The following is a 26641-nucleotide window of genomic DNA, read 5'->3' on the forward strand; positions in this document are numbered from 1 at the left end:
ACCTAAATTCAATACGTGAGCGATTTCGCATTTCGCCCCCATTGAAATGCAGCTGCTGCAGATGGGATCGAACCTGCGAACTCCAGCTAATAACTATCATATTTTCCTAATCTACCAAGACTTCATTCCTCAAAACAAAGTGAAAATAACAATTGAACTTTAGCACTAGGTGGCCATGATTATCTTTTCAAGGCTCCCATTAAAAAAAGAAAAAAAAAAAGCACATTGAAGCCAAGTGTGCCTAAAACCTTGGCATGGCAGCACAGGTACCACTTGTATGCACAGCTAAACAAACATGCGTTCAGCCCATTTTCCTGCCTCTTGGCAGCTTACTATAGAGAAACCACTGCTATGGCACACGTAAAAATTGGTCATGACCATTGGTCAACACCATCACCTCACCACACTGCAACATCATGCTTGTTAACTAAATAATTCTTTCTGAAACTCGCTTATTTCTTTTATTCTTTGTAGAGTTGCACACACTTACTCCCCAATGTGTCGATCCCGACTTTTGCAACCTCTATTTCAGTATACAATGAAATCCTGATAATTCAAAACCACCTACGTTGAAGTTACAGACAATTCGAACTGCCACATTGGTCCCGGCAAAGTCTTATGTATTTGGATGGAGAAAAACGTCCGCAAAATCGAACTGTAAAAACTATGCAACGGTTATTTCGAACAAAATATATAACTCTTATGGAGTGCTTTTCAGACGAACCTAATCCAAAGGCAAAGATTCAATACGCCGCTACCTACTGTAATGGCACATCCTGTAAAAATGACAAGGAAAGAGGTGCAGGAAGCCGAGACCAAAACGGAGCAAGCAGAGTGGCGTGCGCTGTTCTTTCTCATCCTGCTCATGAGGAGCAGAAAGGAGGGCCCTAGCATGCACTAACCTATGCCTGCCCCCTCCCCCATCTCCTGGTGCACACTTGATAACATTGGTGTTTTAGTGTGTCCAGTATTACGGTAAATGCAAGTGTACTGGTCATTTTAATGGTTTTACTAGTGAGGTGCAAACGTGAACGCCCTGCACGGTGCAGCCAACTGGTGGTGCAGAGCTCGACCAGAAAAGTAAAGCTAATATTGGGCTTCTTCGATTTTCCACTTCTGGCTACCCGCGGGCTGCCAGAGCCAGCCAGAGCGTCTTCGTTTTTCTCGGGTTGCTCCGCCCACCGCGCTACGCACTTCCGCCGGGCGTTCGTTTTGCTCGCGCTGGACGGTTCTGGCTACCCGCGGGCTGCCAGAACCTGCCAGGACGATTTTGGTCTGGCTGCTCTCTGGGAGTTCACTGGCTAGCAGACGACTAAAAGAGGCGATGGGCGCTCGCCGCCATCTTTACGGGGACTTCACGGATTTCAACGCGGGCGTTTGAGGACTTAAATTTATCTCGCTCAGCCAACTGTATACGGTCATCTCCGGATTTCCTTACTTCTAGCGTTATCTTTTTAGGTGCTAACGCTCCGTTCCGCATCGCGAAGCGGTGTGATACGAGCCGTGGTGAACCGTTTGAAGCTTTCGTGTGTGTGTCCCCTAGATTGCTTCTTCGCGCCGCGCTCTCATGCGTGCATGTTATCAGCATCGTGTTCCACGCAAGTTGTAGACGCTCATTCACACATTGCGGTACATCTTGGTTTCGTCTTTCTCTGTTGGCGTTCCTTTTCACATATTTCGCGTATGTATATCTCTCCTTTCTCTGCAGTTAGCGAAGGCTTTGCAGTTAGCCCGTGTTCGCTCCGTCTCTCCGTCGTATGCTTAGGTGGCAGCTCGAAACCGATATGTGTTCGAACTGCAGGCCGTTGATCTAAGAATACACTGATTGCACTCGGTACATTTAGACACACGTACATTGGCTTATTGCTCTCATGATTGCGACCAATGTTGTTTTTCGTGTGAAACGTTTCGCTGGTCGCAGGCGACGTACATTTTCACGCGCCAGCCGCGTCCAGCTCCTTAAATGAGAAGCACCATCAGCCACAACAAACTTTCTGAAATCGAAGCCCAAGCAGGTCGGCGCGAAATTTTATGCGTATGAGACGTACCCGATAACCTGCTTTCTTATGTCTTGTGATGATACAGCGCCAACTCATCAATGTCGCCGGTGGGCGACGTGATCGCTGCGAACAGGGATCTTCCAGCTATCGCTTTCGAGTATACAATCACGATTTCGCGTCTTGTCATCTGCCGCGTCGGAGGCCATCTGTTGCGCTGCGCAAGGCGAGGTTGGCCCAGTACGCGTCCTGCGACGAGTCGCGCGAAATCGCGCGAAAGCGATCGTATTCCTGAATGCAACTATACATTTTCAAGGTGGCAACGCATAAATGGGCCGACTAGGCCGAGCGCGCGTCGGCCTCGACGGGCGCTGCCATGCTGGTAGCATGTTTACATTTGGCCAGCTGTACCGGCGTTCGATTTTGCAAATTTCGGGCAGGTTTGGGTTGTCTTGGGATCCCAGCCCACGTGACTTCCTGTCAGAACCGGAACTAGCTGGCTGCCGTCTGGCTACCAGCGGGCTGCCAGAACTGCGAAAATCGAAGAGGCCCATTATTGTATAACCAAGTGTATTTTACTTTGCTGCCTGTGTACGTTTTTGGCAGCAACAAGATTACGCCGCTGCTGAAAATTTACACTACCAGCCAAGTAGAATACACTGGGTTAATGCATTATTAGCTCTGCATTTGTGTAGTTGAACTGTGCATCACTAGGTGGCTGCACCATGCAGGCCGTCCATGTTTGTGCTTCTGCTTATTCAGTAAAACGCACCATCTGCTTGCATTTACTGTAATAGCAGGCACGCTGCGGGGACGCTCGACTCGCACATCCCCTGCCCTGATGTTTTCCCTGCATGCCTCTTGCGTAGATAAGCGCGGGCTGCATCATGCAAGCCATATCCACACCATGCAGGCCAGGACATATTTGTCAGTGTGGTTTCAGCGTATTATGAGAGTTGGCGCGAGTATTGTGCTTGTTAAAGCCAATGCTCGCGAATAGGAGGGGTTACTGGGCCAAGGAAGCAAGCAGGCTCTACCTCTTTAGCCGACTCGGGAGCCACGTAGACGCTTCGTGCGCTCGCCCGCCATTCGTGGGACCGTCCTGCGAAAGGCTTAGTTGCAGGACACCGGAATGGACGAACACGACCGTTAAAACATGACACCGTTAGCGCGGCTGTTCACGTGAACGATTAGGCGTTGGTGTCCAGCATGGAAGCAAACATATTCGCTCGCTGTTTGGTCGCAGCGAGTCAGACTTCCTCGATTTGTCGGTCGCTCATTGGCATGTTCTATGGGCAGTGATTCAACTAGCAGGCATCAGTGTATGAAAGGTGCAATAAATGCCCTTTTGATTGTTTGCACTACTGTGTTGTCATTCCTCTGTCCCAAGAGCAAGTGTGAGACCCCCACAATGCTAAAAATTACCATATGCTCACCTTCGCCCCCTTCCTAGGCTGCCCTCAATCATGTAATCTCCGACATTGGGCATGCAGTATGGTGCGTATTAAGCCAGTCCTTCTCGGCTCACCCTTGCATGCTTTCCCTTGCACCCACAGCGAATGGCATGCGAGGCGCGGTCTTTCTACATTGGGACTTTATACGAAACTTAGGCTTCTTCTGGCACATGCTGTGCGCCGATGGAATAAAAAGCAGTTTTTTCCAGCGCAAGCCCAGCGACAGTTTTGGTTTTGCATGCTGCACCACACAATTGGTTGGGTGCTACATTTAAAGGAGCTCTCCTCAGTACGAGCTCCGTTTTATTATAACCAATTTCTGGTCCCCCTTGGAGTTCGAATCAACGAGATTATACTGTATTTGTGTGCTTCCGTTGGATTTGACTCGTATGTTAAAACAGCTTAAGTGATAAGTCTGATAATAATGTGCAATGATATCTTGCAGATCAGTATATTTACACTGTCAGCAAGTACCACACGATCTGCTTGCAATACATATATACATTTCAATTTGCCTTGTCTTAGAAATACACTATACAGCAGGAAACTTATAATTTACTAGCACTCTTCCCTGGAATTCGGCATTTGCTAATCTAAAGCAAAGTTGCAATTTAGATGTCTTATGACGTTTTAAATGATCAAGTAACGTTGAGTTAGGAAACTACTATATTGTGAATCTGCATTAATTAGTGTTGCAAATTCACACACTTTTCTTTTTCTGTTGCGATACCAACATGTTTCATTTATGTCCTTGAACACATTAGCCCCTACAGCTGTCGGTTCAATCACGAGGGGAAGTTTCTATGCAAGTTTTATAAGAATGTCAGTAAACTTAAAATTTCAATCACAAAGTGCGGCTTCACCTTTACAACCATGGTCTATTTGGTGCATAATTTGGTGCACCTGAACACAAAAGCATGTGTTGTAACTCTCGACAGAGCCCAACAGTCAGTGCAATGTCCTTTAATCTGAAAAGTGACTGCTCCTCCAAATAGCAGTTCATACAGTGGGAAATGATAGCTTTATTTTTAACAGATGAGGGTGCACTGGGAAATTGTAATGGGACACTTTTAAAACTTGAACTCCTTGTACTTCTTTGCTGCTTTGGTGGTGTCCTGCTGCTGCTTTTTCCGTTTGTTCTGAAAAGACAAGAGGGCAATATTTGGTCAACATCCAGGCAAAAGAATGCAATTTTGACAGCTGTCACTTCTTCTGATGCCCATTTCATCAATGCAACATAGAGTGCCTCACTTATAACAATGAAGAGACTAGGTGTTGTGTTTTCAACAGAACGTAATCTTCTGCAGTGTTAACTGACCAGACAGTGACAAAAAAAAAAAACTTACTATAATGTAGTGCGCATCTTTGCTCTTTGTTCTTGTGATGCAGAACTGATTACACCATGAATTCCATTACTCAAGGGGTCACAATAAAAAGAAGGTTAAAGAGAACTGTTAGGCTGAGGTAAATTTGTGTATTATGCTCCTGGAAGTAGGCTAGTCTATTAAGTTAACCCAAACAGAACAAAACACAGGGGGCAATGCAATCTTGAAATTCCCATACAAGCTCCTCCTGCCATCACAAAACTTGGGTCCAACTACGATGCCACCTATATTCAAATATTTGTACAATTCAAAATGCTTTCTTAAGAAACCCCTGGACAGATTTTAACGACGAAAGTCACTGCAATGGAGAGAAAAAGTTAAAGGGGCCCTGAACCACTCTTTATTGAAGTGTAGAGAGGTATTTGAAGTGAAAATAGGCTATTTCAGAAATACTTTGCCACAAAAAGTACTTCAATGCGTTAAGCAGAAGTGGAGTTATTGGCAATCAAGCATGACCTGCACTGTGCTCCCGTTCCTTTTTCAATGACTTGCACTGCGGAGGCTACAGCGCAGTGGGGCATGCCCACGGTGCTCCACCTTCTAAATGTCACCATGGAGCACAGTTCAAATTTCATTTTGGATGTTAACGTAGACACTACGATTTCCACCTTCAGTGCTTACAGCATGCTAAACATTAGCCAAATGCGGTTGTCCTCAGTGAGCTGCAATGTGCTTAGCCACTAGGACTCAAGGGGGCACCCCGCAGCGGCTGCAGTATCCCCGCCATGTAGCCGAGCGCAGCTTTATGTCGGCTATCGGTCTATAGCAGCCGTCTAAGGCAATGACGAAATAGTGAGTCTAGAAGAAAGTGAAGACAGGGCCTTCTGTTGAAAAGAGCATTTGAGAGAAAGGCGACTTCGCGATGCGCTTGCGAGCTCCATGCACTGCGTACGACAGCAAAACTTGGCTGAGGATGTTCACAGCAGCGCATGCTACCCGCGGACTGTGTTATTTCAGCAAGCCCGAGGGGTTGTTCAGGGCCCCTTTAATTCTAGTGACTGCTGGAAGTGAAATTTTGATTTATGGCTTGGACTAGATTGGTAAGCCTTAGAGAGAAAAAAAAATGCTGTTTACAAATATGTAACTCTGCAGCAAAAACAGATAACGCAGTTCTGTAAACTGCATCCGTTAGAACATTTAAAAGCGGACACGTTTGATATAAGTATCAATTTATATTTTACATGGATTCATTACAATGTTCATAACAGTTTTGCAAAAGCCCTACTCAATGCAGTAGGGCTTTAGATGTGATGTATTTCAGAGCCATGTATAATACATCAACTTTGTCTGCTTTGGATGCACTATTGCATGCAATTTACAGAACTGTGATATAACTTTCCATTGTTGAGTTATGGAGCAGTAAACTTGATAGTCTCGTCATTCTGAATTTTGCAATTTTGAACAACTTCATTAAAATATTGACAGCCTGCTTCCTACAGTCACTAGATTCTAACTTTTTCTTTTTAATGTAACAAATTGTGTCAAATTTGGTACAGTGGTTGCCATGAAAAACGATTTCTCCCTATGTCTTTACATAGGAGACTTCGAGCTACAGTTTCATTGGTAAAGGAGCGTTGCACTGCATTTGAAAGTTAGCGAGGAGTTGACCAGCTTCGGGAAATTTTCCTGAAAGGAATGTGGCTGTAGGAGCAAAAATACAGGAAAATCTGTAACATTAAGTTGACATCCTTGACACTGCCGGATGGTGCATGGTAGTTCCTTTTCTCTGCTAATAACTACCGTATTTACTCGCATAATGATCGCACCCCTAAATTTTGTCGTCAAAATTAGATTTTTTAAATTTCCCACGTAATGATCGCATCCCGAACTTGCTGTAGCGATATGTCGTGTGCTAAGTCTAGCTAATAATGATCGCGCTTACCATCTGTCGAATGCTACGCGAACGACTCTTCAAGACAAGCCAAGCGGCCTGCACGCACCAAACATTCTTAAGTAGATGCCTCATTTCATTACTTTCATCACTTTCCGCACATCTATGACAAAATGAGGTACAACCAAACTTGCCTTTATTATGGGTTGGCTTTATAATGAATGATGTCAACAAAAACAATAAAGGCGCATTTCGATTCTTTTCATCTGATTTTGCACTCGTGAGCACGCAACAAATCGTGCGTGGCAATAATAGTAGCCACGTTTACTCTGATACGTTAAAAGTGTACCCTATTCATACGCCGACGCTTGTAACACAGCTAAGATATTCGCCCACCCTTAGCGGAAACGTGCCGTATTAGGATAGTAGTGAAGACAGATGTCGCAGTTTCCGCAGCACGTCGCCCATGCATTTCTATGTCACTGGCAGCTAAGCGCGCCCACCTGTTTCTGTCCCCTCAAAGTGGACATGGCTACGTTACTGCCGCAAACTTGCCGATATTAACGATATTATTCATCACTGATACGGAGGAAACTGTTTCAATGCACGTAATGTACTCACAAGAAGAAAAAAAATCGCGTTCGGCGCGCTCGGCTTTGGCGCGCTCGGCTTGCTCCGCCGGCCGCCATTTTTGTTTTGGTGTCCCACACCCGCAATCTCGCATCCCGCAGCAAACGCGGGGCGAAAAAAAATTTTTTTTTTTCCGCGGGAAATTTAACCCGCGTAATGATCGCACCCCTGAATTTGCGTCAATTTTTCTGACAAAAAAAGTGCGATCATTATGCGAGTAAATACGGTAATACAATCAAACCTCGTTACAACAAAGCCACATCCAACACAAAGACACCTTTGTAGGTCCAATAGCCCCCATAACCATATATATTCATTACATGCCAATATTGCCACAACACAGTTTAGATTATTTTATCTAATGATATGTTATATCTGTGTTCACTATATGGAGGTTTGACTGTATTCTACCAATGAATTAAATGCACATTGTCTTGCAAAAGGACTCTAAAGTGTTTCTCTTCATTGTCCTTTTATAGCAGAGACAACATTTGAAACAATGAGCCGCCTTAGCCTAAAGCTTGAAAACTTGCTCCATACTGAAGCGTTGGTATTGTTTTCGTTTATTGAGGAGCTTGCCTATACTCCAACTGATACGTATGGTGTAATGCTATGGAAGCTGCACAAGAATTTGAGTAATCAAAATGTGCAACTCCATGCGTCCTGTAGTCGAGTTTTGGGGTCGCACATAACTTCCCATCTTAAACGATTTCTCAGTGCCAACGCTCATTATCGAGAACCAAAAATTACCCAATGCAGTTATGCTTCTTTTTTTTTACCAGTTCTCAAGTTCCCGGAAAACACTATCCTTCAGCAACAACATTCTGTACATCCCCTAACTGCGATTACATGGCACATTTTCCGGCCGTCAGATCCCACGTAAATAAGAAAAGATGCGAGACACACATGATCGAGAACAGCAGCAGCTTCCCCCACAGCAGCTTCCCCTTTATACTCGCCCGCCTGTCTCACGTGAGAACATCAGCGTGCAACAAGTTTCCTAATGAAGCAGTACCAAATCTCCTGCCGGGTCTTCACACATAGCGTTCACAGCTATCGCTACCAACCCCTAATACGGGAAGCATCTTCAAGGTACGTTTCCAGCACACGTGAGTGTGGTGTAGTGCCGTTGGAACATACTGCAAGCTTTTAATGGGCAATAATCCAAACATGCCGCTCCCTGCTGCAGGTGGCGTGAAGTAAAGGTCCTGCTTTGCTCTGGTGGCATCATATTCTGGCATTGCCCACCAGCTTGATTTCGTTTCGGTTTCTTGTCGCCGTCTTAAAGCACTACACAATAGGAAAACGACAACGAGCATATCGGACTACTCAAGCCACCCCAGCTCGGTGCACATCGGCGTCTCATGACGCAACAATTTGTGCAATGCTTAACATTATGTCAATGTCAACTAAGTTGAATCTGTTAAATATTTTAGTGACCTTGTATAGTACGTTTCCTCAGTTACTGCGTTTTTTCTTGCATTATTTTCCGAGAACGTATGGACAAGGTTCTACTGCATAGTACAATTAGCCAGTCCGAGCAAATTACAGGCGGTCCGAGATGTTTGCTGCAAGCTCACCTTCTGCCGTGCTGCATGTTCGGCCACCATGTCACTGAGGTCCTCCTTGGCAAGGTGAGACTGCTGCTCACGTAACGTCTGTTCGTAACGAGCCGCCATGGCGGCCGAGTCCATCTCCAGCTCACTCGGGTCCAGCGCGATCTCCACACCTCCAGACTGCTTGGCTGTCCCCGCCACTGCAGTCGGCATCTTGGGGCCCTTCACCATTGCCTGCACAGAACCCACCAACAATGCCACATGACACACAGCAAAGAAAGCTTCACTTAACACTGGCGATAAGACTGGTAGCAAGGATGTCTTGCCGTTTCAGTCTAATGATGCCTAAACAACACCAATGAAGGAGCTGTCTTGCAGCTTAAGGGAGTTTGAGGCCAATGTCGTCGCTGCAAGGCTGCCGCAGCATCAAACGAAAATAATACTTTTGTCATGCAAAATGAATAAATACTGCATGTTTTTTGCCCTTTCATCACACTCTCTCTGAGTTTCGTTTCTGACAGGTAAGTGGGCAACCTCAGGCTATTTCGGTTAAGCAGTACTACTGTTTAGCACATACTTTTTCCGAGCTCCAGCCAACTATGGTTTAACGCGGTTTCAGTGTATGTATTTATTTATTTTTTACAAAACAACCTTATCACCTTGAAGGTACTCTCCATCACACTTAACGCATTTGTCCAATCTGCGATTCCATTCTTCGAAAGTTTTCTTAAACTCGTCTGTTTTGATGGCCTGATGGCTCCTCTCTCGTTTTTTTCCACCACCTCTTCTGCTTTGTGAAATAGCAGTCCTTTAAAGTCATACTTCATCCGAGAAAACAAAAAGAAAGTCGCACGGAGTGAGGTCAGGTGCCCGCACCCCTTACTCTCCTGACCTTGCTACGTGCAATTTTTTTTTGTTTCCTCGGATGAAGAATGACATGAAAGGACTGCAATTTCACAAAGCAGAAGAGGTGAGGGAAAAAATAAGAGAGGAGCTATCAGGCCATCAAAACAGATGTGTTTAAGAAATCTTTCGAAGAATGGAATCGCAGATTGGACAAATGCGTTAAGTGTAATGGAGAGTACTTTCAAGGTGACAAGAATGCAGTGTAAAAAAGAAATAAATACGTAGCTTTTAAAAAAGAATTCCGATTACTTTTGGGTACCCCCTCGTATATGAGCAGGTATTCATAATAAGCAGAGGCAGCTAGCTTCACTTTAAAGGGGCCCTCACCAGGTCTGGTCATTTCTGAGTTAATAAGCGCCATACATACAATGCGCACTAACGATCGTGCCTGCTAACTATTACATTGCTACACACCACAGAAGGAGCTGAAATTTCAAACCGACAGCTGTTTGCCCTTCTCCTCACAGGCGCCGTGCTCCAAGCCGGAGGGATGATGTATACGTGCTAGTGCGCCTACATACATGTGTCTTTGCTGTGCCGTCGCTCTTAGTGACTCGTGACTTCAAGTATTATTCAATGCAACATACGTTCTTTCTGTAATCTGTTGCATCGATAGACGAATTAAGGTTTAGAGAAATATTAAAACATGCAAACCGAATGTCCGCACGTATTTGTTTTACTTCGCACGCAGCAAGAGAGATGTACTTCCGTTCCGTCTGCTCGTTCCCAAGTCGTGCAGTCGCGTGTGCTGTCACCGAAACTATTCTATTTTTTACCGTGTTCCAGCGTGCGATCATGCTCTCTGATCCGCTTGTGTCTGCCCCAGTGTTCGTGTAGCACTGACTTATACTGCTTGTCAGGTGTTCTAGTGCACGGCGTGCATAATCGCACGTTGCATGAAACGAGACAAACACAACAGCTTGCACGCGACACCGTCAGCGGAAGTGCACCACACAGAAAAATCGCGAGGGGAAAGAAAATGAAGGCGGGGCTCGTGATGTATGCGTCAAGTGATCCTTGACGTCCAGTATGGGAGAACACAGGGAAGAAATTTGGCTTACGGAATGCTGCAAGAGGCACATGGAGAGTGTCTCTCTTGGCAGTGGTGTTCGTGCCCTGAAATCATGGGTTCGCGGCACTGAAATATTTTTATAACAGCTATTAATGCACCAATTTGAAAAATTCTTGCGGCTGAACGCTCCTCAGAGGGCATGTAACAACTTCCAGTGTATAACCAAAATTTGCTGTGGGTCCCGGTGAAGGCCCTTTGAATGAAACCAGTGCTAAGCCAGAACATTCGGCCACATGGAAACAGGAAAGGGACTATCTGGCTGACTCATGCAATACGAAATCAACATAAAGTTTAACAAACTTACTGCGCTCATGTCGTAGACGTGCGTCGATCCCATCATGGCAGCACCCACCCTCTCAGACTTCTTCTCGGGCAGGATGGTATAGAGAGCTGGGGTGTCCCCACTGTAGACAGAAAAAGAATGACGTGTCAGAACACAGCCTGAGCCCAGTCGTCAAAGAGCCAGCACAGGCTCAAAAAGTACTACAGCAGCGCTTGCCTATTGACCCTTCACAAGAAAACGCTACTTTTTCAGACTCATCTTTCAGCATTCCATGAATACAGTTGAATCTCGATTATACTAATCTCTCGGGATGGCACGAAAATTCGTATCACTTGAAATTTGTGCCCCCAAAAAACGTAAAGCAAATTGAGAAACTAAAGGGGGGGGGGTGCAGTAAAACTTGCTCAAAATTAAATTTTTTTTTTTTCACAATCCTAGGACCTTCATCATCTCATGACGAAACATTCGCAATATGTAGCAGAATTTGAACAAGCTGCCCTATCTTTAGTGTTATCTTTGAAATTGGGAAGAAAATCGAGCAACAGGAGGTGCTATGCACCACTGATCATGTGAGCGCCACTTTCCGTTGACGCAGCACTGCCATCTTGGTATCGCCGTAAACACAAGATATCGGAGATTTAGTTAGCTGCAGCGCTTCATTTATCCATGCAGAAATAAAAGCAACAAAAACGAGCAAGAAAAGGGAAAACTAGTGCCGCGATTCATTACTGCATGGTGCGCAAGAAGTGCTCTTATTGGCTAACGCAAATTTGAATGACTGGCACGCTTGTTTTTGTTTTGCGCAAGTTTTGGCAGCAGTGAGCTGCACAATTTCCATGTTCCAAGGCCTACATTTCTGCCTGGTAATCGAGTTTCTTTCATTGCTCCATCCTAGCTGCTGCCTGATGGTGACAGAAACATGATATACACAAACTAAGGGAATCTGTTTACTTTTCTTTGCTGTAGTGAAGCTGCGTCATATTGTGTGATCTGACGGGTGCAAAGGATGGAAAGTTTTGAAATGTCATCGAGTGCTGGAAAGGTAGGAAAGCGTGGAAAACAGAGATAAGGCTACCCATGCAGCGAGTGCCACTGACCTTGCTGGCGTGGTAAGACTGGCTCATGTGTGATTGCCAGCTCTAATGAAGTTGCAAGATGTTCGAAAATGGTCAACAAGTTGCCATGATACTGCACAAAGTGATTTCTTTTTCTTCAATTTTCTTCCTTTTTTTTTTTTTTAGGGGGGGGGGGAGCACCCAGGCATGGAGTCAAGGCAGAGTTATATAGGACACCCTGGCACCAGCTTATGCTGGCTTGACTGTTTGTATCATCCGCCCTGGCGCAAAAGGCGGTTTGCAACATAAAAATTTAGTGCACTGTAAGCTAATAGACTTGTACAGGGACTTTTGAAAGATTTGTATCGTCACAAAATTGGTATCAGGAGTAACAGTATCACTGAGATTCTACTCAAACATCGTAATGTAGCCTCTGTCTTGGCTAACTTAAGTCATTTGATTGAAATCATTATTTAAAGCCAAGTTTTCTTTGTAAACCCTTCTGGACTTTTCTGACCATGGTTGCTGGTTGGGTGCTGGTGCTTTCTTGCCGACTAGCTTTCAAGCAGGACAGCACTAGTACCTTCTTCACTACTCTTATGAGCGTCCAAGCTGCTAACCTTGTTTTCTACAAAATTACTCAGTGCTAAAACAAATGATATCTAAATATCCTCATCGCAACAAATGCACGTCATTTAGAGCACAGTTCTTTTCATTGTTGTGAACATGCTTAGATACTCATGTAAACACACGTCTACAAGCGACAGCGTTCTTCGCACAAAGGATGCTGGTTTATCACTGTCATAGACGCTATCACCCGTCGTCACCAAAACGACCAGTGCAAATTGGCTGAAATCTTGCAAAAGTAAAAGTATCCCTGACAGTGATTGTCCAAGAATACCATCACCCCACATTGCTAGCGTATTTCATTCATTAAACAACGAAATACAGCTGTTCAGACATATCAAATAAATTGCAAATTATGAATTCTGCAACAATGGATGGCTGGACTTTCTTAAACTGGCTTATCCAAGTCCAGTCCCACATGCCACACAGACCAGCAAGCCACCCTCACCCCTCCATCTCCGACTCAATCTTGCGCTTTCGCAGCTCAATCATGTCGGGTGTTTCGACTCCCGCCGGTATTGAGCTGAAGCCGCTCGGTGTCACCAGGCCCTCTGCGGGAGTCACCAGGCCAGTTTCATCTTCCACACCCTCGTCCTCGTCTTCATCCTCATCTTCTTCCTCCTCCGAAGACTCGCTCTCGAGCTCACCCCACAGCGTGCGATCCACCTCTTCATCAACCATGTTGCTCTGAAAAACAGGTCGGCATCAGTTTAGAATGGGCAGTTCTATTTTGTAAAACTCTGCTAACTTTTTTGGCGGGTGCATAATTATTGATGAATAAGTAACAAGCTAATTGTTGCGCATCTGTTAAATACACTTCGATAATTAACAAATTATTGTTTTTGTACCGCCATTGTTTGTTCATTGCCTATATCTTTCGTTCAAGATAAAGTTTACCGCGACTATGCTTAAAGTCAATCTCTTGATTCGTTAAACACTTAATTCAAATCTTGGATTTTACTAACCAATACCACGATCTGATTATGAGGTGAGCCGTAGTGGGAACCCCAGGCGTCTACCTGGGGTTCTGTGCATCTAAATCTAAATACATGAGTGGTTTTGCATTTCGCCCCCAACAAAATGTGGCTGCAGCAGCTGGGATAGCCAACTTGAATAGGTCCTCAGCCAGATTCTATTTTATGGCATTCTACTGTAGCTCACTTCGGGAATCAAGGCCAGCATTGGTACAATAGACTGCAACTCTTCGTGATGAACCTAATGGACACCTCTACGGAACGCAAGCTTACAGCACATCTGGTGTAACTGATAAGCCCCTTGGTTAACACTCACCGTGGAGTCAGATGACTGCGTGCCGAACACATCACCATACAGTGGTCTGCCCATCTCGTCCACAGGTGGTTTGCCCCAGCCACCAGCATGGTACCCAAAGGAGCAACCCTGGAAAGGAAAAATGCAACATGTTGCATCCATGCATCAACACAGGTGCACAGTTCAATGTGCCTGCAATGGGGAATAAAACATTTTCAATTAATGTATCTAACTTATCCTTATTCTGTCTGGTCATTCATAAGTGTAACTGGTTATACGGAACCTAAGATGATGGCTTCTAATGTTAGATACCGTTAGTTACTGGCCTGGTATGCTCTTTGGCCATACTTGGCCCTTGTGGCACAAACCTCACATATCATCATCACACTGTTAGATGCTGTATTTAAGACATGCCCTTGTGTAAAATCTGCAACCACCCCTTTCCAAGGTTGAAAGTGTTAAGTTTCACCAAATAATGGATTTTGAATGAATGGTGTCAGTATCAGTTGACACCATCGCTAAAAGTTTTTAAATTACTGATTATATAACAGCATGGACGGCATTAAAGCGACCCTGAAATGATTTTGACGATTTTGCAAAACATACTGAGTCATTACAGTAGGTCCTTCTGATCATTAAGTGACACATTTAAGTGCTGCACATAAAGCATGTAATCTATTATAGGGTTTTAAAAATGTGCACCACTACAGATTGCAGCGGTGCTGCTTCCCTGAGTTTTCAGCCGCCCTCTCACAATTGACATAGTTAGCCCAATTGACGTCAGTTGGGTGAGCTATTCAACTGGCTGCTCAAGTAGCGCCGTCAATAATTTTCCAACTTTATGGTGAACAAATGTTGTTTGTAATAGTCAGAATGTTGGTTAATTTGTTTCTATAAGAAAGGTAACAGAAAGAGAATACACAATGACACTTTATCACTATGCTCAAGCACTTCTGGCACATAGAAAATGTCTGCTTGTGTTACAACATTCTCTGTGTTGAGGCGAGCTGTGCAATCAGTGTTGGCCGTAAGTTTTTTTTTCGCGAGCCCCATGGATCGCCCTTATTACATTGTGGGCTGCAAATCTAGTGATTGGCGACATGCCAAGCTGTGACATCATGTCTCTCTGCAAGGCAACATGCGAGCGGAGTGGCTGAAGCGCACCAGGCTGTCGGTCTCCAATCGGTGCCAGCATCTACACGCTTGCGGCTGTCACTTCACACTGAGGGATTACTGCCACAATAGACAGCTTTAGTGTGTCCGGTATTCAGGTAAACAAAAGCACAAGTGCACTGGGTATTTGATCAGATAAGGCCTGCATGTTGCAACCACCTGGTGGCACAGAGCTCAACCAGGCAAACATAGAGATAATATAGCAGTAACCAAGTGGCTTCTACCATGCTGCTAGTGTCAATTTTCGGCAGAAGCATGATTGTGAACACGTCCCTTTAATCGTATAAAATGTTTCACTTGGTTACAGCAATATTTGCTCGTGTTTGGCTAGTTAAGCTTTGTGCCACCAGGTGGCTGCACCATGCAGACGGCTAAATAATTATGGGGTTTTACGTGCCAAAACCACTTTCTGATTATGAGGCACGCCGTAGTGGAGGACTCCGGAAATTTCGACCACCTGGGGTTCTTTAACGTGCACCTACATCTAAGTACACGGGTGTTTTCGCATTTCGCCCCAATCGAAATGCGGCCGCCGTGGCCGGGATTCGATCCCGCGCCCTCGTGCTCAGCAGCCCAACACCATAGCCACTGAGCAACCACGGCGGGTATGCAGACGGCTCACGATTATGCTAAAGCCCCTTCATCACGGTGGTAGTAGTATGGAGGGGTGTTAGTTTATGGCTCCGCCCATCCGTAAAAATGCTCGGCTTGCCTGTGGTTACCGGAATACCAGACACGCTTGGTACTGTGACAGAGCGCTCGCAATGCACGCTGCTTAGATAGCTCTCGCGGGGATCGACGACCAGGCAGCTAGCAGAGAGGTTGGAGAGGCTTTGCGAACTGGCTCCAAGACAACCGGAAGTAGACACCCTAACATCACACATCATGACGCAGAGCCAGTGAAGGCAGAGCGTAGTCCCAACCACTCGGCAAATGAGTTGAGGAGAAAAAGCATGGCTAGGAAGGAAAGTAACTTTAATCGTCCGTAGCTCTCTTAATATGAGACACTTTCTTTAAATTGCGGTGTAAATGTTTTGCTGCAGCTGTACCTTATGCGTCAACAGAATTTGTCCAAATTGTTTCAGGGACCCTTTAAGCATGACCATCTTTTGGAGCGTGCTGGCAAAGTAGTAAGCCCTGGTGACAACGGGAACATAAGAGAGCAGAAGCATTGAAGAATGAAGCAGAATTTGATCAGCAGTGCTGAATCTAGGATAAATGCTTGTTTAGTGTGTAGCCAGTGTTCGCATTCTTCTGTACATTATTCACAATGTGAACCGTAGTTTTAGCAGGTAGCCATATGCCCAACTCGTGCAGGAGCTGTACCTTGACAAGATTTTGAAGAGTGCAGGTTTTGCACGAGTAAATACAGTAGAAAAGCCGCTTTTGCTGTTTAGCCACCATGAGAGGCTACCTTTGGAGAAATGTATTTTCACCATATTATTCAGACACAAGCCAGTAAAAAACAATTAGAATGCGTTGCTATGCTTGCAAGTTCATGCTAATTGCACTGTATTAATTACAGTGGCTTGATTCTGCTTCCAAAATCTACATCTGGGACTACGCCATGCTTAGAAACCAGCTACAAAGCAACTGCATGTCACACTCCCACGTGTAACTATGCATGATGAGCATTCCAATGAGTTTGTTTTTCCTGTGCGCGTTTAAATTTACACTGACATGATGAAAAATATGTTCGCTTGGTGTGTACACTCACATCTGGAATTGGAGCGTTGAGGCCTGGTATCTTCAGGTTCGGATACGAAGGCGGTGGCCCATACCGCTGCATGGCAATAAGCCATGGTGGAGGGCACCGGTGGGAGTTCTAAAAGAACACGGAAGAAAAAGAAAGGTGGAATAAGAAAAAGAAAACAGTCTTAACACATGTACTGAGAACTCAACTAGCCACAAAAGACATTTGAGGTTTGCCATCCGCATTAGAACAACAGCCATCTCAAACAGCGGCCGTACCGGTCAGCCACCAAGAGAAGCAAAATAATGAGATGCTTTAGCGGCACAGACTTTGTATCCATGCCTATGATGTGTTGCTTGTGACATCCAAATGCAGTGAATGTCGTGAAGAATAAGCAGTGGAGAAGCTGCAAAGCAGCTAGCCCCTTTTAGCCTCCCAAGAACGTACTCTTGTCCCCATGCCAACATGAGAGAAACAATATACAGTCGAACAGACTTATAACAATATTCAAGTGCCATGAAAGTTCCATTGTTATAACTGATAATTGTTATAATCGGGTTGCATGAAAAAAATCAAAATAGGGAATGGCAGAGCTGATGTGAGGAAACTATAATGGTAGGGAGGCCAGTGCCCCTCCCCACCATCTTCTTCCATCCAGCTGCTGATTGTGTTCCTTCATTTTAACTGCTTCCTGGGTGCTCCGATTGTGTGTAACAAGCCACGGCTTTTGGCATTAAAGAATGGCACTGCTATAACAACTGCAGAGGGGTCACGGGTGGCAAGTGATATGCGAGACCCACTGAGGCATCACTTTAGTGAAATGTGAGAAGGTTGCCGCGGCAGCCTGTCAGCTTGAGAAACCCAAAAGAAACACTGAGGCGACATCGCCACAAGCACCTCGCCACGTACTACTCACTGGCTTGCGCAAGAAAACCCTAAGTTTGTCAGCCTTGCATGCTTTACGCGAAGCTTGGCGACATTCTTTTCCAAGGCATCCAGGTGCTCCACATAGCACAGTGCATGGTTCCTCGCAAAAACAAAGCCCGATGGGACTTAATCATCTGCCGTGCCTCCTGTGAGGACAACGTTGAGGCAGCCTGCCCTATCAAGTCATCGCTGCCGTCGTCACCGTCACTATCCGATGCAAGCACATTCAAGACGATCGCCTCATCGGTTAGAAGCACATAGTTTCCAAATCTATAGCCGTGCGCTTTCTTTTCACCGGCAACGTCGTGCATTGCCGATGATCAGCGGGCGGATCAGCCATCATCCGTTTCGGCGGCGAGTCAAACGAAGCTGAGAAACCACATGGCCAGGAACGATTTCAACGCAACCAACAAAGAAGAATACGAGCGATTAAGCTGTTTGCAGAACTACGCTGAATGAGGAGCCAGCGAGCAACATGCAAGCAGCACAGTTGGTGTGGTTCATTCGTGTTTCGGAAGGTGGCACAGCAAGAGCTATGGGGGCAGCCCATTCGTGTTCGGAGGGTGGAAGGGCGACGGAAGAGAGGTGTGTGGAGAAGGCTGAAAAATGAGCATGCAGCAGCTGTTGGAGCAGCAGGCCATTGTGCAGCGGCTAGAATTTCTCGTTTTCATTTGTTCTTTTCAAGGATTTCGCATTTCACTACCTTTCGGCTTGCACACCCAGCAGACAGACCTCATTGTTGTAACCAATAATGCGGCATTGGGGCAATGTAGTAAACGGGTTATTTCACCATGGAAAACATCCAAAAGTTGATGGTGCAGCAGCTTCCCATTGTTATAACTGATACACTGTTAGAACTGGTATTGTTATAAGTGGGTTCGACTGTACTGCTGAACACTTTTCCTGCCCATCCTCACCTCCCATTTTCTTCCACCCTGCAGATCCTCCTCCCTGCAACACACAACACAAACCCGTTCCTCCCAGTGTGCCAAAAAGCCTTTCCCACCACTACGAAACAACTTACTGGACCAGTGGGCATTCCTAGAGCAATCCGCAAGTCATCAGTGAGGTCACCAGGCTTCTTTTCCTTGAGGCGCGTCTCAAACTCCTTGCCCTGAAAAGAAAATTAAGAAAGAATTTTCAGTCCCTATAACACAGTTGAACCTCAATATAACGAACTTCAGTATAACAAAATTCTCAATATAACAAATTGTTTAACTTTTCATAACCTCTTCTCCATGGAACACCATGCAATTAGAACCTCAATACAACGAAGTGTGTTTGTACATGATTTCAATATAATGCAATTTTGCTTTCGCAGAAAAGGAATGCCGAGACAATAGATGGAAACTTCAGCAGACGCAGTCAAATGATTGAATTACAAGTGGCTGCTTGCAAATGCACCTAACAAATCGCATGCTGCGCTACAAGAGCGACCGCGGAAGCGAAGCCGCATCACGTTTCTTATAAAGTCCAAGTGCGATAAGATCCTATGATGCCCCACACACTTTGTGCTTTAGGTGCAAGTGAAAGTGTTCGAGGGTGAGAAAGAAAGATGGTGGCTTCACACATGAGTGCCACCTTCCCATGCGAGCAATGGAAAAGAGAGGATGTGGAGTGAACTCGCGGTAATGCGATCAAGCGTGCATGAGGGGCGAGCTGGGGGGGGGGGGTTAAGTTGGCGCATGTTTCAGCAGTGATTGCACATGGCTGCAAGTGCGGCTGAACCCATACGCAGCTGCACATCCTGCTTTAGAGGTAATCTGCCGCATGTGCAAAGAGTGGCCGTGCCGAGGCGGCGTAAGCGTCTTCCCATACTTTTGGTATTGAAGGCTGGGGAATCTCCAAGTCTCTGCCCCATATGTCAGCACTGGTAAAATGCACCGATTTTACACCTTCCTCTTCAATGCTAATGGTAAGCTTCCAGTCAGGCGCTGACAATGTCTGCCATATGCGATCCAACCCATTTTTATTCTTCTATGAATTTACTTCTCATGATCAGGATTCCCTGTGATTATAGGGTCTAGGTAAGAGTACTCGTTCACAGAGTCTAGGGGCTGACTGGCTATCCTGAAATCTTGCTCCCTTGCCCAGCTATTCATCATTATCTTTGTCTTCTGCATATTAATCTTCAACCCCTCTCTCTGTTTAGGTCCTCAATCATTTGTTGTAACTCATCTGCATTGTTGCTGAATAGAAAAATGTCATCGGCAAACCGAAGGTTGCCGAGATAGTCGCCGTCGATCCTCACTCCTAAGCCCTCCAAGTTTAATAGATTGAATACTTCTTCCAAGCACACGGTGAATAGCATCGGAAAGATTGTGTCTCCCTGCCTGACCTCTTTCTTTATAGGTATCTTCCTGCTTTTCTTGTGTAGAATTAAGGTAGCTGTAGAACCTCTGTAGATATCTTCCAAGGTATTTACAAAAGCGTTCTGTACTCCTTGATTACGTAATGCCTCTATGACTGAACACAGAAATGCAAGATTGCAGCTGCATAGCATGAAAAAGTGCCCCCAATTTAAGAGCCAAATTTGTTAGGACGTTAGAAAAAACAAATTGTGAGGCTCTTTACCTTAACCTCCTTTTCCTTCCCTCCAAGTACAGGGTCAACGTCAATTTCGGTCATAAACTAATGCATACCAGTCTTTACAAAGGAATTGGCTCTCTTGATGAAGTTATTGTTTTATGGCCACTCTGAGAGGAAAAAAATTTCTACGGTGGGTTTTGTTGATTCAAAACACAAACTGTTACAACTAGGCACAACAAAGCACTTCTTCAATCTGTTAGTGAAATAAAACACAAGGAAAATCTAATGATAGGTTTGTTTCACTTGAACAGCATGGATTGCTGAAAACATCTGTGGCTCACGCACAAATACCTCAAAAAGCCAGCGCTCCAGAAGAGAGCTCACCTCATAGTAGAGATCCCCATGCATGGTCATGCGAGGCTTGGTCTGCCACTTGAAGAATGCATCGTGTAGCTTCTGGTAGTCAATGTCGATCTTGCCCAGCTTGGGACGCACTTTCTCGCGCATCTTGGCCTTCATTGTCTTTTGGTCTTCCTGCAAAGGCAGAAGAAATGGCTTTCAAGTCTGGCCGCCAATGTGGAGACAACGCACAAGAAAAATTCCAGCACCTGATCAAATGGACCTCAACATAAGCACAGGTAACTTTACATGACAAGCAGCTCATGGTCTGGACCCTTTCAAAGGCCAAATGTTGTTAAAAGTCATCAGAAAGACACACCAAATACAATATTAATTATGCTTTAGATACTGCACCAACACTCAGGGTAGTAAAGTCATTACTCAGGATAGTAAAGTCATTAGGACCATGCAGCTACATATGTGTGTGTGATATAAGTGCAATGAGTGTCACCTCATGAGCCAGAAACAGCAAGAAACAATGCTAAAATCAATGCAACTCATGTTCCCTGGCAAGAGAGCTTTCCATGCCAGCACAAGAACTTTTGTGTGTGCAATGGAATGTGGATGTGAACTCTCACTGTTGTGATACAACCACAAGTGCATTTATTTTCGTAAACTGGTCACGATAAGTAGGTACTGTAGATTCTGCTTCTGGCATGCAGAAATGTTTCTACAACCAGCTAGCAGTAGACTGTAGCACCTTACACAAGGCAAGTGAGATGCCTATCACCTGTTCATACTTAGCAATACCAAAAAAGCTAACTCCCAATATCACGGTAAGCATGAAGAAAAATAAAAAAGAACACAGAAAGTTTCAACCAGTTAATATTATGTTTACGCCACTGCCATTTCTGTGAAATACTGCGACGGAAATATGAACAACACTGTTAGCGGTAACATCTAGTGATGCTACATTCAAAGCAGGATGTGCTGGAATATTGTCACGTGGTGGTGACGTTAAGAACACAGTAGCAATACTGTGATAGACAAAACTAACTTTTATTGGGCGAACCTGTGCCCACAAAACAGGCTACACTTATAGCACAACGATAGCGGCGAACACGGTCGGCGATCGTCGAAAATCTGATCAGCGGTTCAAGCGCGTCGGCTTTTATACACAATCGTCGAATGTTCCAGACTAATCGTTGGGACCCGCGTGCCTTCCATAAAGTTCTACATCATTCGCTTCAGGCGAATAAATCGATAACACAAGGTTCGGCAACAACAGACTGCGGATAGAAGCATCGATAACTTTCCAGAAACTTCGGATACATGCAAGCGCGTCCCGCGCTGTGCGATAAGATTTGTTGGGCGGTGAAACCTGGTCGCCCGATAAATATAAATACACGTGTCAATATTGATCTGTTGTGCAACGCTTCTTGGCAGGAAAAAAAAAAAATAAGTACAGTCAACAGCTGATTTTTCGTATGGCCTTTCTTTGGACATGCCCACTAATTCGGACGCCTTTGCGGCAACACCACGTACCCAATAGTGCCAATGCATAAGGATATCTAAAATTTGGAACGCTGAAACCCTTCACTGTCCAATTATTCTTACTTTTTGCCATGACCACAGGTCCTAAGTGGCCTTAATCAAAGCCACCAGCACAACCATTTTTAATATCTTGCAGCCTTGAACCACCGCTTCCCCAAGCTGATCCAATGTCAGTCATAGCAACCAATGCTACAATGTTAGGTCTAGCTGCTTCAATGTTCGCTATGCCAAGGTTTCTGCTGTTTGTTGCTGTGCTTTTCATTGAAAGACTTCACCGCTGTCACCAATGGTGTCGACTCTGCCTTAGTCATCCTCGCTGGCTTGGAAGCGCAGAAAGCGCGGCAAAGGTCGAACGTTAAATAATGCCCGTTCCCATAAGTCAGCTTCTCCGCATTACAGCGATGTCAACCGGGGAAGCATACAAAGAGTGGAAAGGAGCCATTGTCATGGGACACGGTATGTCCTTATATATAATTACGCATGCGTGCTCCCGTCGTCTCCTGCCACATTACGGGCGCCGATATACCCAATAAGTGTTCTCGCGAGCCTTCACAGCTATTCTGGACATGCCTGTGGTGATTTGAGCTCTTGGGAGCAGCAAAAGGCATGCATTCATTCTTTTCTTCTTTTAATGCCCGATATTTAAAAAAAATGTTTGTGCAGCCCTTAAGGTGTCCAAAAATTGGACATTGAGTGTATATGAAATTTATATTGCTTGCAAAATCCTTTATGCTAGTACAATAGACTTCCAATAACTCGACTCTGGTTAATTCGATTTTTCAATTAATCTGATCCTGACCCAAGGTACCTGCCTGCGCCCACACATTTCTATGGACCCAAACATTCCTTATTTCGATCCCAAAATCGGCATTCACAGGATGACTGAACCTAATGAGCCAGCACGCACATGCACGATCCCTATGACGGCTCTAATAGTGACACCTTTATGGCAATACATCTTGGCGGAGCTTAGGGGACAGTGAACACACATTATTCTTCAATCGAAAACACCTATTTTTGGCCTGCCCTAGGAATATTTTCGACTATTAACGGTAGATCACAGTGACCAATTACGGTATTAACTGATTCTAATGACACCCCTTCCCTCACCAGCCTTTCTTTTTCCTGGAAGCAAATTGGGCTAAAAATTGCCTGCATGGTGCAATCAGATACAAAACCAATGCGAAGTTTGCGGCATTAATTTGATTTACCGTATAACCCAGCTATATTGTGACAAAACTGGCTTTTAAATAACCGTGCGGCAAAGCTGACTTTAGAAAACTGGCTGCCATTGTGCAAGATTTATTTTTCTTGCTAAAAAATTGGGTGCACATTAGACTCATAGTACTTTGTTTTTGTTTAGGAGCATTAATGCCATTTCTACGCTAGTCTTCTACTTTAGAAACATAGCAAGTGGGCACATATTTGGTTCAGGGGTGTGTAGAATTGGGCAAATACTGCTAAATGAATCAGCAGTACATCTTCTTCATCTCATTTAATTTGACCCGCCGGAAAATAAGATCAACTTTGTTGGTTCCGTCAAGGTCAAATTAACGGAAGTCTACTATACTAGAAAATAATGGCACACAGTGACAAAATACAATTCGAGGCCCACACAAGTTGGCTAAGCACAGCATGGTAATATGCTTCCACCAGTGCTGTTGCTTACAGCCTACGTAGTAATTAGTACAATAATGCTCAAACCAACTACAACATGATCTTGAGTTGTAGCGCAAAGTGACACAGACAGAGACTAGAAGCAGACAGGATGAACGCTTGTCCTGCCTGCTTCTAGTCTCTGTCTGTGTCACTTCGCGCTACAATTCAAGATCATGTTACCGTACCAACTTGCCCAACTTTCTATCACTTTGCCGCTACAACTATTTTGTTACAACACATCCTTGGGAAGTGCCTCGCACCTTTTCCTGGAGGGCCTGCCGCATCTCCATGATACCTGTCTTCTTGATGAAGCCAGGCAGGTCGAAGGGTGGCTTCTCAATGCCTCTCTTGCCCTGCAGGTACTTGCGCTTGAAGCACCAGTGGCGGGGCACTGGCACCGTGTTTCGTGAGGACTGCAATGCACAAAAGAAATGCAGATGAACTTTTGTTGCATACTGAAATTCACTGCTGCTGCACACTGAATGTGTGAGGTGTGTTATCTTGCAGGATGCACTGGCACTGCTCTGCCTGTATGCTTGAAGGGCTGAGCTCACACAATCGCATTTTTTGCTCTGTCCTATCACTGTCACATGGTGTCTGCTTCCGTCAGGGGAAAAGGTTTTCGGTCTAGTTTCTCCATATGAATGGGCTACCAATGACATAGGTCCCTTGCACTTGTATGACAGTGTTTGGTGTGTTTAATGGTGTGATAATTATATAGGTTTTAGTATGTCCTGGACCTGCATCTGAGCTACGAGGCATACCATAGTAAACTTAGACAACTGGGCTTCTTGACGTGCATTGCAACATCAGGACATGCCCTTCCTGATCTCTACAGACAGTGCCTACGGCAGTAATTTAACCAGTATCATTGTGGTAACCAGTAGTTGTGTGTTTCTACAGCGGCCACAGCCACTGTAAAAACATGTACGGCCGCAGACGCTGACATTGTTGTCGTCTGTTGGGACGCTGCTTCCTTGTGCTGCCAACATGTTTATCTCCCATGACATTGATGGGATTGGACATGTAGCATCTGCATGAATGAGACCTAGCACTTCATAATGTTGACAAATGTTAGAGCAAGGATATCCTGATCATGCCCAGCCAACATTATCTATTAACTTCAGGAGACGCTCTGACACATCTTTAGAGTCCCATAAATCTTCACATCCACATTCTATCACATCGTACCACATTATGCTATCAAGTCCCAAGAATCTTGACCCACTAAGAAAAACAACACACTCCACATCCCTATGTCCTGCTGGAACACTCGCTGCCACATAATGTACAGAAGGACATCTCTTTCTGGCAGGTAGCCTAAGCCCACACTAGCATGAGATTTTCTATCGCCACAGCCAAAGCCCAAGCTGGTCATAAATTGCAGTACAGTACAGTTGTGCACGCACCTTTAGGTGGAGGAGAAGTACTGGGTCCTTGGCAGTCACGTCATGCATCTCCACCAATTCGGGCCGGATGACCTTCTGCAACGCAAATTAAAATGTTCAGAAAAGAAACCTGCACTGCTCTTGCTTTTTTAGTAACAAGCTAAGTAAAAGGGCTGGACGTTTCCCTTCATACAAGAGGTGCTTGGCAAATGCTCTCACTCGTCATCATCATCACAGTCGTCGTCAGCCTATATTATGTCCACTGCAGGACAAAGGCCTCTCCCAGTGATCTTAAATTACCCCTGTCTTGTGCTAGTTGAGCCCATGTTATGCCTACAAATTTCCTATTTTCGTCCCATCATCTAGTTCTCCGACGTCCTTGACTGCTTCCACTCTCTTGGCGCTCAATGGGTAACCTTAATCTTATCACTTCCTATAGCTCATCTGCATACCAATTTCACTCAAGTGGCATCATAGGCAAAAAGTCCATTTTTCCAGGGGGGAAGAGGGGGCAACCAGCTTTCCAAGTCCCATTTATATATATATATATATATTTCTTGCACTTGAAGAAACTTCGTTTGACATAGAAGAATTGTTCACTGAGGTGACAGTCATACATGAGATTTTACTAGACCTCATAGTAGGAAGCAGTTCAATTTCACAGCCAGTCCTCTCACACCACCAAGAATCTGGCATCTCTTGGTGGTGTAATCTTCCTTTGTATCATTGCTGTATACTTTGTGATCACTAATACTGCTTCACCTTTTCTGCAAACTACAGCCTCTCTGTCTCTCTCCTTTCTTTTTTTCTTTTGCTGTGAGTCTGAGTATGAGTGCGCTTGCGCATGACTGCTGTTGATTCTGATCTCGAGTGAATCCGGCTTGGCCTCATTTCGGTTACTGAGTGAATCCTACAGGGTGTCCCAACCATCATGCACCAAGACTTTAAAAAATAGCGGTTGCGTTACTCGAAGAAAACCTAGTGCACATTGTTTCCAGTACAGTGGAGTTGCTGCCAGTAATTCTTTTGCTTCTGATATTTAATTTGTTAATTGCAATTAATTATTTAACTCTAGAAGTACTGTTCCGATTATGAAAGTGTCAATGAGGCATTTGTAGGCACCCCCAAATGACGTCTAACTACAGTGTTTTCAGCGACGTACTAAGCGAGTACATTTTTTTCCCGACTGACAAGGAGACTTGACGAAATATGAAAAATACCATGTGAGTGCACTCCCACCCGTATGATAAAGCAGCACCCTCAAATAAGCTGACTGAAAGCAGCAGCATTGCCTGTCACAAACCCAAAGAGACA

The 26641-nt window shown here is 44.9% G+C and overlaps 1 protein-coding gene across 3 annotated transcripts in view; it reads right to left on the reverse strand.

Annotated features, from left to right (window-relative positions):
* Positions 1-4398: 4398 nt before the first annotated feature.
* LOC139053387 (splicing factor 3B subunit 2-like) overlaps positions 4399-26641 on the reverse strand; it is a 56307-nt gene continuing 34064 nt past the window's right edge. For all 3 annotated transcript variants that reach the window (XM_070530401.1, XM_070530402.1, XM_070530400.1), the window contains 10 exons: positions 25349-25423; positions 24200-24352; positions 20772-20921; positions 18883-18972; positions 16956-17063; positions 14087-14194; positions 13245-13483; positions 11136-11235; positions 8878-9087; positions 4399-4590 (listed from right to left, as the gene is read on the reverse strand). In XM_070530401.1, coding sequence (XP_070386502.1) covers positions 4522-4590; positions 8878-9087; positions 11136-11235; positions 13245-13483; positions 14087-14194; positions 16956-17063; positions 18883-18972; positions 20772-20921; positions 24200-24352; positions 25349-25423 — 1302 coding nt within the window. In that variant the 3' untranslated portion in view covers positions 4399-4521. The remainder of the gene's footprint in view (positions 4591-8877; positions 9088-11135; positions 11236-13244; positions 13484-14086; positions 14195-16955; positions 17064-18882; positions 18973-20771; positions 20922-24199; positions 24353-25348; positions 25424-26641) is intronic.

This window comes from Dermacentor albipictus, unplaced genomic scaffold (genome assembly GCF_038994185.2).
Source record: "Dermacentor albipictus isolate Rhodes 1998 colony unplaced genomic scaffold, USDA_Dalb.pri_finalv2 scaffold_107, whole genome shotgun sequence".
NCBI classification, from domain to species: domain Eukaryota; kingdom Metazoa; phylum Arthropoda; class Arachnida; order Ixodida; family Ixodidae; genus Dermacentor; species Dermacentor albipictus.